This window comes from Stegostoma tigrinum, chromosome 3 (genome assembly GCF_030684315.1).
Source record: "Stegostoma tigrinum isolate sSteTig4 chromosome 3, sSteTig4.hap1, whole genome shotgun sequence".
Lineage (NCBI taxonomy): Eukaryota > Metazoa > Chordata > Chondrichthyes > Orectolobiformes > Stegostomatidae > Stegostoma > Stegostoma tigrinum.
In genome coordinates, this window is record NC_081356.1 from 129,400,027 (window position 1) to 129,412,596 (window position 12,570).

At 40.8% G+C, this 12,570-nt stretch overlaps 1 protein-coding gene across 6 annotated transcripts in view; it reads right to left on the reverse strand.

The window, feature by feature from the left end:
• Positions 1-12,570, reverse strand: part of htt (huntingtin) — a 238,331-nt gene that overhangs the window by 42,060 nt on the left and 183,701 nt on the right. For all 6 annotated transcript variants that reach the window (XM_059644891.1, XM_059644889.1, XM_059644890.1 and 3 more), the window contains 8 exons: positions 11,362-11,539; positions 9,796-9,900; positions 5,849-6,036; positions 4,029-4,155; positions 3,359-3,462; positions 2,709-2,863; positions 1,086-1,225; positions 414-496 (listed from right to left, as the gene is read on the reverse strand). In XM_059644891.1, the coding sequence (XP_059500874.1) occupies positions 414-496; positions 1,086-1,225; positions 2,709-2,863; positions 3,359-3,462; positions 4,029-4,155; positions 5,849-6,036; positions 9,796-9,900; positions 11,362-11,539 (1,080 nt within the window). The remainder of the gene's footprint in view (positions 1-413; positions 497-1,085; positions 1,226-2,708; positions 2,864-3,358; positions 3,463-4,028; positions 4,156-5,848; positions 6,037-9,795; positions 9,901-11,361; positions 11,540-12,570) is intronic.

Genomic DNA, 12,570 nt, shown 5'->3' on the forward strand with positions numbered 1-12,570 from the left:
GTCTAGGCCCGAAACGTCAGCTTTTGTGCTCCTGAGATGCTGCTTGGCCTGCTGTGTTCATCCAGCCTCACATTTTATTATCTTGGTTTATTCTATACTCTTCTTTACTTCCTTTGTTAATAAACTTCTGTTTTATTATTACAGCACTACATGCTCGTTTTTCAGTGAAACATCACTTTGTTAAAACTAAAACTGAACAAAATATGATCTGTCAAGCCAGGATTTTATTTGGGATGACTTGTCCAACGATAACATCAGCTGGGATGTAACACTTGTACAATACGCCCTTCCTGTTATTTGTGAAAATGCACATATACAGATCAGAGAGCAGGAATGGAGTAGCGCTCAGCTGTGAAATTCTACAGTGCAAAGTAACCTGTATACACTGAACATCAAATGCACTTTCACTATACCTGCCCTAGTTTATAATCCATGTTCCCCATTTCCCGTTCCATGTTTATCTGCAGTAAAAGCTTTTCATGGCTTATCAGGACACCTGGATTGAACAAAGTTGGGGAAAAAAAAAACCAAAACTGGTTAAAAACAGATTCAATAAATAACATACGGCTGCAATTAATTATCATTGAAGAATTAAGCAGAGTTTGATCATGTTAACAGTCTTTATTTACTTTAGAAAGCTGGGAAAGACTGCAAAATACGCATCTTTGCAGAGATTCACACAACAATGTTTACTAGGACTTCGCTCGAAAACGTAATCCAGCTGTGGATCTCCATCAGGGTCTCTCACTTGCAACTCTCTCCATACACGAAAGAGGGGTCTAATTGCGTGTTCTTGAACCACTACACACACACACAGGAGGATTCTTTCTCATGCCCCACTCCCCCCACCAATCCCTCTGTAATGACTTACATCCTCTCAACATTGAGCGAAATCATCACATACGGAATATCTTAAAACATAGGAGGTAGTAGATCTATTCAGCCCAATGAGGCTGCTCTGCCATTCAACATAACAATGGCTTACGCACTATTCCAGATCCAAGACTACCAGAGATGAAATTCAACAGACATTCAGCACATGAACACTGACTAACTAGTGGGTTGAATATTATGAGCATAAATACCAGATGTTGAATGGGAAAGGGATGGAACAGGATCCCACGCTTGATAAGGGTAGTGTGTTGCTATGTTATCCCTTTTTGATACCATTGCTTGGATTTCCTTCTCCACTATTCCTCGAATGACACTCAATTTTCGCCCGAACCTGTGAACAGAATTGCCAAAATGTCAGACCTGACAAGTATGTCTGAAATTCCATCAAAATTCAAAACTTCAGGCAAGGAGAAAGTGTGCAATTTTAAAACCAGAAGTTTTTTTTAATTCAATTTACGAGCTTGCTATGTGTGCTTGATAATGATCCTGCAAAGCACCTTGGAAAGTTCTGCTCTGTTAAAGGCACTATATAAATGCAAGTTATTGCTAAGATGGACATTCTTACAAAAATAAAAAAAAGGTCAATTTTGTTTTGTAGTTGGACATACACAAGATTTATCTATACCAATGGTGTGTCACAAGATCAGTGTTAGGTCCACTGCTTTTTGTCAATTATATAAATGATTTGGAGTGAAAATTGGAAGTATGGTTAGTAAATTTGCAACTTAGTATTTCAGAGATGATCTCAGAGTACAACGGGATCTTTAAGACCAAGAATTGACAGATGGAGTTCAATTTAGATAAAGATATTGCATTTTGTTAAGGCAAACCAGGGCAGGACTTACACAGTTAGTCATAGGGCCCTGGGGAGTGTTCTCAAGTAAAGAGACCGTAGCGTGCAGGTGCAAAGTTCCTTGAGATGGAATCGTAGGTAGGCAGGGCGGTGAAGGTGTCTGACACACTTGCCTTTATTGGTCTGAACACTGATATAAGAGTTGGGATTTCATATTGCAGCTGTAGAGTACACTGCTGAGGCCAATTTTGAAATACCGAGTACAATTTTTACACAGAGTGGTGGGCGTGTGGAATGCACTGCCGGTAGTGACAGTGGAGTTAGATATATTAGAGACTTTTAAGCGACTCTTGGATAAGCACACAGATGGTAGCATAATGTAGGGTATGCAAGGTAATTCCATCTTAGTTAGGCAATAGGTCAGCACAACATCGTAGGCTGAAGGGCCTGTACTGTGCTGTGCTGTACTGTTATGTTCTAATTCTGGTTGCCAGTCTATAGGAAGGATGTTGTTGAACTTGAGAGGATGCTAAAAAGATTTACAAGGATATTGCAAGGACTGGAAGGTTCCAGTTATGGGTAGACGCAGAATAGGTTGGGACTTTCTTCCCTGGAATGTCAGAGACTGTCAGGTGACCTTTTCAAGGTTTATAAGGTCACAAAGCACATGGGGATAGGGTGAATAGTCAAGGTCTTTTTCCTAAGGTGGGGGGAGTCCATAGCTAGAGGTCACAGGTTTAAGGTGCAAGGGGAAAATTTTTAAAAGGGTCCCAACGTGCAACTTTTTCATACAGAGAGTGGGACATGCATGGAATGAGCTGCCAGAGGAAGTGGTTGTGTGGTGGTGGTGGGGGGGGAAGGGTACATTTACAACATTTGGAAGGGAACACGAACAGGAAGAGTTCAGAAAAATGAGCCAAATGCTGGCAATTGGGACTAGGTCAGATTGGGGTGTCTGGTCAGTGTGGACAAATTGGACCAAAGAGGCTGTTTCTATAATTTATGACTCAATACAACTGACCTTGTATCCAGAGCCTTCAGAGCTTTATTACGAGGCTGATGTTCGAGACAGCTGGTGGCTGGATTCCCTGCCACTGGAATTGACATAGCACTTAGCACTAAGGATGTTATTGCTTGCACGGCAAGAATATTAATCTGGGTCCTCTCTGTGTCCTCCTAGTAAAAATAGAGACGATGCTATTACAACAACGAAGACATAATAATAAAAACCTCCATCCAAATTATGAAGATGAGCAAAAAAGCGAAAATATCAGGTGTGCAGAGTGTAGGAACAGAAGTCTGTGCAACCCCACGAAGTCTAGTACATCAGTTGGATCATGAGTGATTGTATCATAGTTCCACTGACCCACCTTAGCTTCATAAACCTTAATCCCTGTAGCCTATAAAAATGTAACAACCTCAACTGTGAATTTTTCAATTGTTCCCCCTAAATCCACAACAGCTTCTTGGGTAAAGACTTCTAGAATTCCATTATACATTGTGAGAAGGGGCATTTCCAGATATCAATCTTAGATGGTCCAACTATAACATCTAAAAATTGGCATCTTTCAGACGAAATGTGTTCAACTCCATCAACCTAACAACTCCTTCCATCATCTACAACAGCTCAGTTAGATTACGTCTCTAACATTCACAGCCATCTGATTGTACCTCTTGTGGAACTTCCTCCTCCTGGTCCATTGCTAGTGGTTGAGTCACAAGAACACCAAGCAGGGTTGCCCAGGTTTCCTCAAACTGAGTGCGGCTTGTCCACCCTGAAATAGAAGGAATCGTACATACTATTTCTGATTTCATTTCAACACAGTCTACGTTATATCTCAATGAATTCTTCCCAAGTTTAGAGCTTGGCCAATAGAGTCCAAGAACACAACAAAAACCACAGAATAATGCTACATTATGAAAGCTGCTTCTAATCAACTTCTGTGAAAATAGGAACAGAAGAATTAGGAGTAGAGCACTGGGCCATCAAGCCTGCACCGCCATTTCAGAAGATCATGGCTGATGTGACTGCAGCATTAACTAGTTCTCAGTCTGGAGCCCCAAATCCTAAACTCCCTTATCAAAGAGCTGTAACTCTACCTTTGCTACTCAAAACTGCCACTCTTTCTGGGGAGTAGAATTCCACAGATTTACACAATCATCCAAGAGAAAAAAAATCTTCTCTCCTCAGTATTAAATGTGATGCTCTGATTTTGAAACAGTAGACCTTTAAAAGACTCTGCTGCACCTTATGTTTTACTATTATCATCTCTCACTATAAATGACAGTCAGAAATATCCATGGCATGGTGTGCATTTTCACTGAAATTTTTGCCACCTACCAAGAACGTTTATCCTATAGATGAACTCTTTGAAGACTTCCTTTTCCTGTAGAAAATCAACTGGAATTTCAGGAAGAGTTGTACCCAATTCACCCGCAGTTTGTGGTGACCATCCCAACTTCCACACCTGAGTAAATTCAATGCAGAGTTAATGACAAGGGAGCATTTCACATATAATGACGTGTGACATGCAGGTTCTTATTTTATCTGCTTAATCCAAGTCAAGATTTGCAATGTCCCAAAGCCTAAAATGCAGGGAACAATGTTCTTGACAGTTTCACAAGTCATTAGTACATCATTTTTGTTACTTGTTACATTACCCAGCAGCCAAGAATGTTTAAACTGAGGCAGAATAAGAAACTTGACATAACTTGAACAATGTGGCAACTGCCATTTGTTAATGAAATGAAAATTAAGGAGAAAAGGCCATTGTGCAAAACACCAAAACTGTAAGAGAGAAAGCAAGATAAACAAGAAGTGGTAATCAGATAGCATCAGGTCTGAAGGCTTTAGAAGGAACTATAGACTGAGTGAGGCAAGATTAGGGTAATGAGTCTCAAAAATGAGGAAACAAAAATAATGCAAGGCTTGAAAAATTAGGTCTTTTCTTGTTAGACTGATGCAGACTAGGAGTCCAATTTATAGCCGCATTTAAAATAAAGAAAAAGATATGTTAAGTGATGCAAGCTGGACTTGCAACCAGAGGGGGAAAAAATCCTCACTTCAGTCTCAAATGGAAGGCCTTGATTTTTAAACTGGGGCTCCTGAGGTTGCAATTCCAGAGACCACATAGCGCATTATAACAGAGTGCAGGGGGAGTTCTTGACAGATTAGTGAGAATATAGAATACACTTCCAAAGGTTAGTGGTTGAAGAAACAAAGTTAACATTCATGATTAGACTCAAATCGTCAATGAAGGTAAGGAATTGAAGAGGAATGAGAACAGAGTGAAAGAAAGTAATTAGGATATTTTACTTGGTTTAGGGTTAAATTGACCAGAAAACACACTGGTATATACACAGAATTAGAAAGGTTTTCCACAGGATTGTAGCACGAGACGTGAGAAAATTTAAGTTAAACTAATTAAACCAATGACTGAATTTCATGTATTTGTTGAACTTAAGAAATACGGAAATGGTAAACACTAACAGAAATTACATAAGTTGAATTACTGCTCCAATCACATTATCCCTCATACACCACATTTGTCAACTCAACTTTCTGTTCAGATGTGAGTAGTTGATGTCCACTTCAACAACCTTCTGATTTAATTTCAGATTCCCACCTGTGAGCTTAATTCCTTTTCCACCACTAAGAAAACATAGCCCAGTAGCCTGGTATCAAAATAATGTGCCCATGTGCGGCAGATTATACAATTTCCTACGTGATGCACTGTTAGTTTGCAAATTATTTTATCAACACTGAACATAAAAAACAGGAGAGGGCAGTGGATCAGACAGACCCTCAACTCTGCTCTACCATTTAATGAGCTCATGGCTTATTGTCTGCCATCAGTTCACCTTCTCATCTGCTCCCCAAACACTGACTTCCCAAGATCTCAAACACCAGTCCATCTCAACCTTGAATATATTCAATAAAGTGGCATCCATAGATACAGAGTTTCAAAAATTCACAACTTTCACCTCAGGCTTAAATGATTATGCCTTAACTTGAGGCTGTGTCACATGTTCTGGATTTCCAGAAAGTGGAAGCAATCTCATTGTCAAGTTCATCAGTAATATTTTGAAAATTTTCTACTAAAACATCAGACTTCTTCAGATGAAAGCTACAAGAGCAAACACAAAGTTGCTCATACTCACCAATGGAGGGGTACGGGTGTAGCTGTTAACTAGAGGAAGCCTGGCTAAGCTAATACCAATATTCCTAAGAGTTGGGTTCAGGAATGCTGGGATTCGCGTGTTGCTGGCATGCCCAAAGGACAGTACTGTCTGGAGACACTCCACCATTTCAGTCATCACATTACAGGCGTTCGTAATGCACTTGGATCCTAAAATAGAAGGAAACTAAAGAGGTAAAACAGCACCACCTTAATGATAACTGTAAAACAAAATACTATAGTCTAAGTCGTACAGCCAAGTAAGAAGGAAAAATAACTGAAAATGCGAACTAGAAGAGAGGTAGACTTTCATGTTTACCAGCTTAAGACTTCTCCACGACATCTCAAAATGATGTAAATTGGTTACTGTGCAACACACACCTACGTTTGGGCTCGAGTGTAGGCTATTGCACAGAGCTTTAAAAGAAAGTTTGGTCACTTTCTTGTGGAAAAAATATATTTTGTCTTTACCCAAATCTGAAAAATTCGTATTTTGTCTTTGCCCCAAAGCGTGAATTTTAAAGTAATTTGTCCACTGAAAGAATGCTGCCACCTCAATCAGGAGTCAACTTGTTTCTTGGAGGTGAACGGGTTCGAAAACTTTGCTCCTCAACTTAATCACATAGCACGAAGTGTTGTGTAGAGGATCTTGTGGCACATGGGTAGTGCCCTTGCCTCTGGGTTCAAGTCCTTCTTAATTCAAATATACTATAACATGTCTAAACTAGTTAACTAAAATAACTGATATATCGTAGCAAACCCTCAGCCTTAAGTCAACACCAAAAATGTCACCTCTTGGATGAGATTTTAAAGCAAGATTTTCTTTACTTGTTCAGATGGATGTAGTAGCTCTCGTTCCAATATTTGAGCAGCAAGGTGTATTGGCTAACACTGTCACTCAAACGATATCATGAGAATAGATCATTTCATTGCTGTTTGAAGGAGCTTACTACAAGAAAAATGCTTGCTTCATTTTCTACATGACAACAACAACATCCCAACTAGTTGTCTGGCACTATTGACATTTTCAGGTCATGAAAAATGCAACGCAAATAAAAGATTGTTGTGATTCTCCTGTCTGTTAATGGTCAAGTTTGACATTTACAAACTTATGACACAGGCAAATGGGTCACTGAGAAGAAATGAATCATTATTTCCAACTATTGCAGTCACCTCAACAGAAATCCACACTGAAGGGGAAGGAGGGACCTGGAGCTCAAAACACAATTCGCTGAAGGCAATAGCTCAGCATATGAAGCCAACAGAATTTTGTGTTTTTGGTGATCAAACCAGACACCAGAAGCCAAAATTATTTTTGGCAGAAGTGATTAGGGAATTGGGAATGCATTGTCTGCCAAGTTGATGGATATAGATTCAGATTCAATATGAGCTCAAAAGGCATTGGGTAAAAGGCGCAAAATAGAAAATACTGCAGAGAGAATGAAAAGATTGGGACAAATTCTTTGAAGAAATTGACACACAGCCTTGATAGGCCAATTGGCCTCAATCGTGCTATGCTCTTAATTCTACACGTCTACTGACAATCACGGAATTAGTACCAGACATAAGCAGGCCATCAAGCCATCATGTTGAAATTGCTTTGAATGAACAAATTTTTCCTTTTTAAAATGTATCTTTTTTGGATCTCTCCCATCCTTTGCATATCTTCTGCGAGGTCCAGAATTGGATGCAATTCTCCAGCAGAGGCCAAACTAGACTCTCATAACAGTTCAACAAAACCTCCTCATATCTCTGCCCCTATTAATAAAAAATTTATTAACCACCACTCTCACTCTATTCTGGCACTTTCACTGAAGCAGCCCATGTCCAAATACAGCAAGATTCAGACAATATCCAAGCTTGCGCTAACAAGTAACAAGTGATATTCACTCCACACAAATGCCACACAATGGCCATCACCAATAAAGGGACAAATCTAATCACCACCACTGCCACTGAAATGGACAGACAGCATGAATCACAATGCTGTACCATCAGAGTTCCCCACTATTAACATCTTTGAGGCTACCACTGGCCAAAAACTCAAGTGGACCCATCACACAAACATGATGGCTACAACAGCAAGTCAGAGATGAGGAATACTGCAACAAGTTACTCACCTCCTGACCGCCCAAAGCCTGCCTAGCATCGACAAGGAACAAGTCAGGAGTGTGATGGATTACTTCCTAATGCCTGGATGGGTGCAGCTCCAACAACATTCAAGAAGCTGGATACCATCTAGAACAAAGCAGCCAACTTGACTGGCATCACATCCAAGAGCATCCACTCCCTTCACCACATACACACAGTACTAGCAGGGTACAAGATGCATTGCATAGGTTCACAAAAGATGCTTAGACAGCACTTTCCAAACTCTCGTCCACTTCCATCTAGAAAGACAAAGACAGCATACATATTGGAACATCACCACCTGCAAGTCTCCCCCCAGGCCACTTACCTGTCACTGTTGCTGGATCAAAATCCTGGAATTCTCTCCCTTAAAGACATGTGGGTGCACCTACAGCACAAAGACTGCAGTAGTTTAACAAGACAGCTCACTGCCACCCTCTCAAGAGTAACTAGGGATGAACAACATCCACATCCCACAAGTGAAAGAAATTGATTTATACACATCTATACAAAGGTCCTTCTGCTCCTGTACCCTTTCAGAATTGTACTCTATTTCATACTGTCTGTGTTCTTCCTACCAAAATAAAACATTTCACATTTCTATAGAACCTAAAAACAAAGTATGGCCTAAAACAGGTCTTTCAGCCCATCATCCCAGAGTTGTATGAAGAAACTGTATGCCCAATGTAATTCCATTTTCCAGTACCTGGTCTGTAGCCTCGCAAATGCACATTCAGATTCCTTTTAAATAAGTTTAGGGTCGAGGCCTTTGTATTCGATTTCATCTGTTGTCTGCCTGCCAATTCCACCAACTTGCCTAATGATGCAGTTCTATTTTGCTTACACCTCAGCATTGTGCGCACGTTTGGGAACTTCATTGCAGGATGGCAATGATTCATGAGGATGACGTCAACATGTAACACATAGTAAAGAGAAGACACAAGATGCTGAATCTATCTCCAGTGCAATAAAAACTGAGATTCAAGAGGTTTTTAAAATTATTTTTTTTTCTTCATTCATTCATGGGATGAGGATGTCGCTGGCTAGGTAGCATTTATTGTCCATCCATAATCGCCCAGAGGGCAGTTAAGAGTCAACCACATTGTTGTGGGTCTGGATTCAATGCAGGCCAGACTGGGTAAGGGTTGTATTTTCTTTCCCTAAAGCACATTAATGAACCAGATGGGTTTTTCCGACAATCGATTCACAGTTGCCATTACAGTCTTAATTCCAGGTATTTTTACTGAATTCAAATTCCATCATCTGCCATGGCAGGATTTGAACCTGGGTCTTTGGACTAATAGTCTAACGATAATACCATTAGGCCATCACCTCCCCGGACTGAAGAGGTTTATTAGAGTGAATATGGAAAGACTGACTGCAAAATTGGTGATGCAGAGTCACTCACTTACAACAGTCTTTGAGAGAGTAGGGAGAGAAATTCTGTCACACGGAGGACTGTTGGAGCATGGAATGAGATGGTCAAGGGTGTGTTTGAGATAGAAACCTTTACATTGTTCAAGCAAAAGCTGACTAAATGTCTGAAGCAACAGATAAGACAGTGGGCAGAGAACAAAACAGTAAGTTTATTCTGGATAACAGGAGAAAAAGGACTGAACAATATAACAGGCTGAATGGCCTCTATTCCGCTGTAAATCAGCACAGCTCTGCTGCAGGTGGGGTCAATAGTTCCAAAAACGACAGAATATAAATTTGAACGAACTTCGGTATTCAAATGTCTGTAGATTGCTAGGATAATTCGAGTTTCTTAGGGGATAATGTGAAGTCAGATCTACTTACGCTCAAACACATCCTCACTCTCCTCATCTACAACTGTAGTCTCATCAGGATTTGACTTTCTCCTCTCCTCATGCAAAAGCAGCTGCTCTCCTGGCTCAACTGCCACTGAAATAAACATAGTTTGAATCACACACACAGGAAGTTAGACAGCATTAGAGAAGCTGAAACCAATAAACTCAAGGCTTTTAACCAAATCTGAGGATTAAGACTTGTCATTCTAAGGAACAGCTTTTTTCAAACTGACTAAATGAAAGGGCAAATTATTACTTGCAAAACCTGGACTTGAACACCATTACAGAAACTGGACCAAAATTATGCTTAATATTAGGAGTTTGGGAGAATGCTCATTTAAAGCATAAACCAGTTCGGCCAAACAGTATAATATATGCTAAGCGAATACTGACAACCTGGAGAGTTCTCCTTCGCCCTCACTCCTCAGGAAATGCCAGAATCCAAAAACAGCAGAACTACCACTATTACCAAAGCTGTCACGAAGTAAATACGGGGGGGGGGGGGGATTAAAAAAAAAGGTTTCTACAAATGGGCAACAACATTTTGAAAATATTTAACTCAAAGTGAACCTTCATCATTAAAACTGTCTAATCCATCAGAATGATTGTTTCAAGAGTACTTGTGCGTCACCAACCCAAACTGTAATGATACAAATCCACATGCTAGGTCCAATTTGCTTGCAGAAAATATTTCTGGGCATTTTCAGTCTGATTCCGGCTGACTCTCAGCACCAGCCTGCTCTTCAGTTAGCACTGATTTGGCAATCTAATGCAGTGGAGCCACAAGACAATGCAGCATAGGAGACTGAGGGGAGATCTCATAGAGATGTACAAGATTCTAACAATTTGGATGAGTCAAACAAGATTTTAAAAAAAAAGTGATGATACAAGAACGAGGGGATAGAGATCAAAGCGCATTTGAACCTGCACATTTACTGACCATGACCTAGAGCTTCCTGCCCATGATGATAGTGGAAACACATGATTTCAAAAGAAAACTGGATGGACACTTGAAGGAAATAAGCTTATTGGGTGACAGGGACTGGCCTGTGGGGAGGTGTGGTAAATATAATGGGCTAAACAGACTTATTATAAGCTTCAAACTGATGACTATCACACCAGCGCGAAGCAAGTGCTTAACTCAAGCAGAATGAGCTTAGTCCCAGAGAGCCAGGAATCTGTGTTAAACTGCTGGTTAGTGTTGACTTTCTTCATGCCTCCGAGTTGAACCCGTCCCCTTGCAGATAGCATTTGGTTCATGAGTGTTTCTGGACTCGGCCATTTTGATCAACTTAAGAATTTTTAATAATTTTTATCTCTCATGAATTAGAATTAGAAGTAGTAGAAGAGTGACAGAAAGCACATTGTCATGATACTCCAGACGCCACAGTATGGAATAGGTTTGAGGACAAAGGAAAACTCTCCACGTTGTCAGTATTCGCTTAGCATATATCATTCTGTTTGGCCGAACTGGTTTATGCTTTAAATGAGCATTCTCCCAAACTCCTTCATTGTACTTAATTACTCTGACCAACGGATAAAAACAAACCCTTACTTGCTTCAATGATGAACCGGATGCAGTTGATAACCGAGCAAGCTTGAGTTACATAGGTCACCGAGGCCAGCAGGTTCCAAATGTCAGGCTGCTGCAAAACTAAGCAGCAACAATCCAGAGCAGCTTGTAAATCCAGACTTAATGGAACCTGATCGTGCATCAACTGCCAACACAGTGCCTGAATGACAATGACAAAATCATATTTCCATAATTAATGGCATGAACATTATAACAATGGGCACACAGAAATACAGAGAATGTACTGCACTGATATAGATCATTTAGTTAAACATCAGCATTGACCACATTATGTTCCAAAGTAGCCTCCACCCTGTACCTATCCACCCAAATGCTTCATCATTGCCTGCTGGCATTGTTGAAGTATTTAGCAGTTCTTAAAGCTCCTGAGAGGAGGTGAGATGGCCCTAAAGTTCAAATACTTGAGTGTGCTTTAGCCTCTTTTATTGCTGGCCGATTTGCCGCACATTCACAGGTTTTCCATTGTGTCAGTTTGCCAGCATTCAGCCATTTTCTGATTCAATTAAAACACTTGGTAGAATGTTCTCAGTTGCTGCTCTAGTTATTTCAAATACAGAAAATCAAAGTATACAGATTGAACCACTTACAGTACCAAGCTACCAAATCCCAGGTTTTAAAAATCCACAGCTAACTGGGGTTACCTCAGTTTCTAAAAATGCATTGAAAACCCAACCTAATTAGCCATACATAGATAACAAAGTGTGGAGCTGGATGAACACAACAGGCCAAGCAGCATCTGAGGAGTACAAAAGCTGACGTTTTGGGCCTAGATCCATCAGAAAAGGGGTGTGGGGAGAGGGTTCTGAAATAGTTGGGGGTGGGGGGGGGGCGGACCAAAGATGGTTTGAGGAGAAGATAGGTGGAGAGGATAGTACGGGTGGGGAGGTGAGGAGGGGATAGGTCAGTCTGGGGAGGACCGACGGACGGACAGGTCAAGGAGGCAGGATGAGGTTGGTGAGTAGGAAATGGAGGTGCGGCTTGAGGTGGGAAGGAAGAACAGGTTAGGGAAGTGGGGACGAGCTGGGCTGGTTTTGGGATGCAGTGGGGGGGGGGGGGGGGGGGGAGAAGCGGAGATCTTGAAGCTGGCGAAATCCACATTGATACCATTGGGCTGCAGGGTTCCCAAGCAGAACATATATGAGTTGCTGTTCCTGCAAACTTCAGATGGCA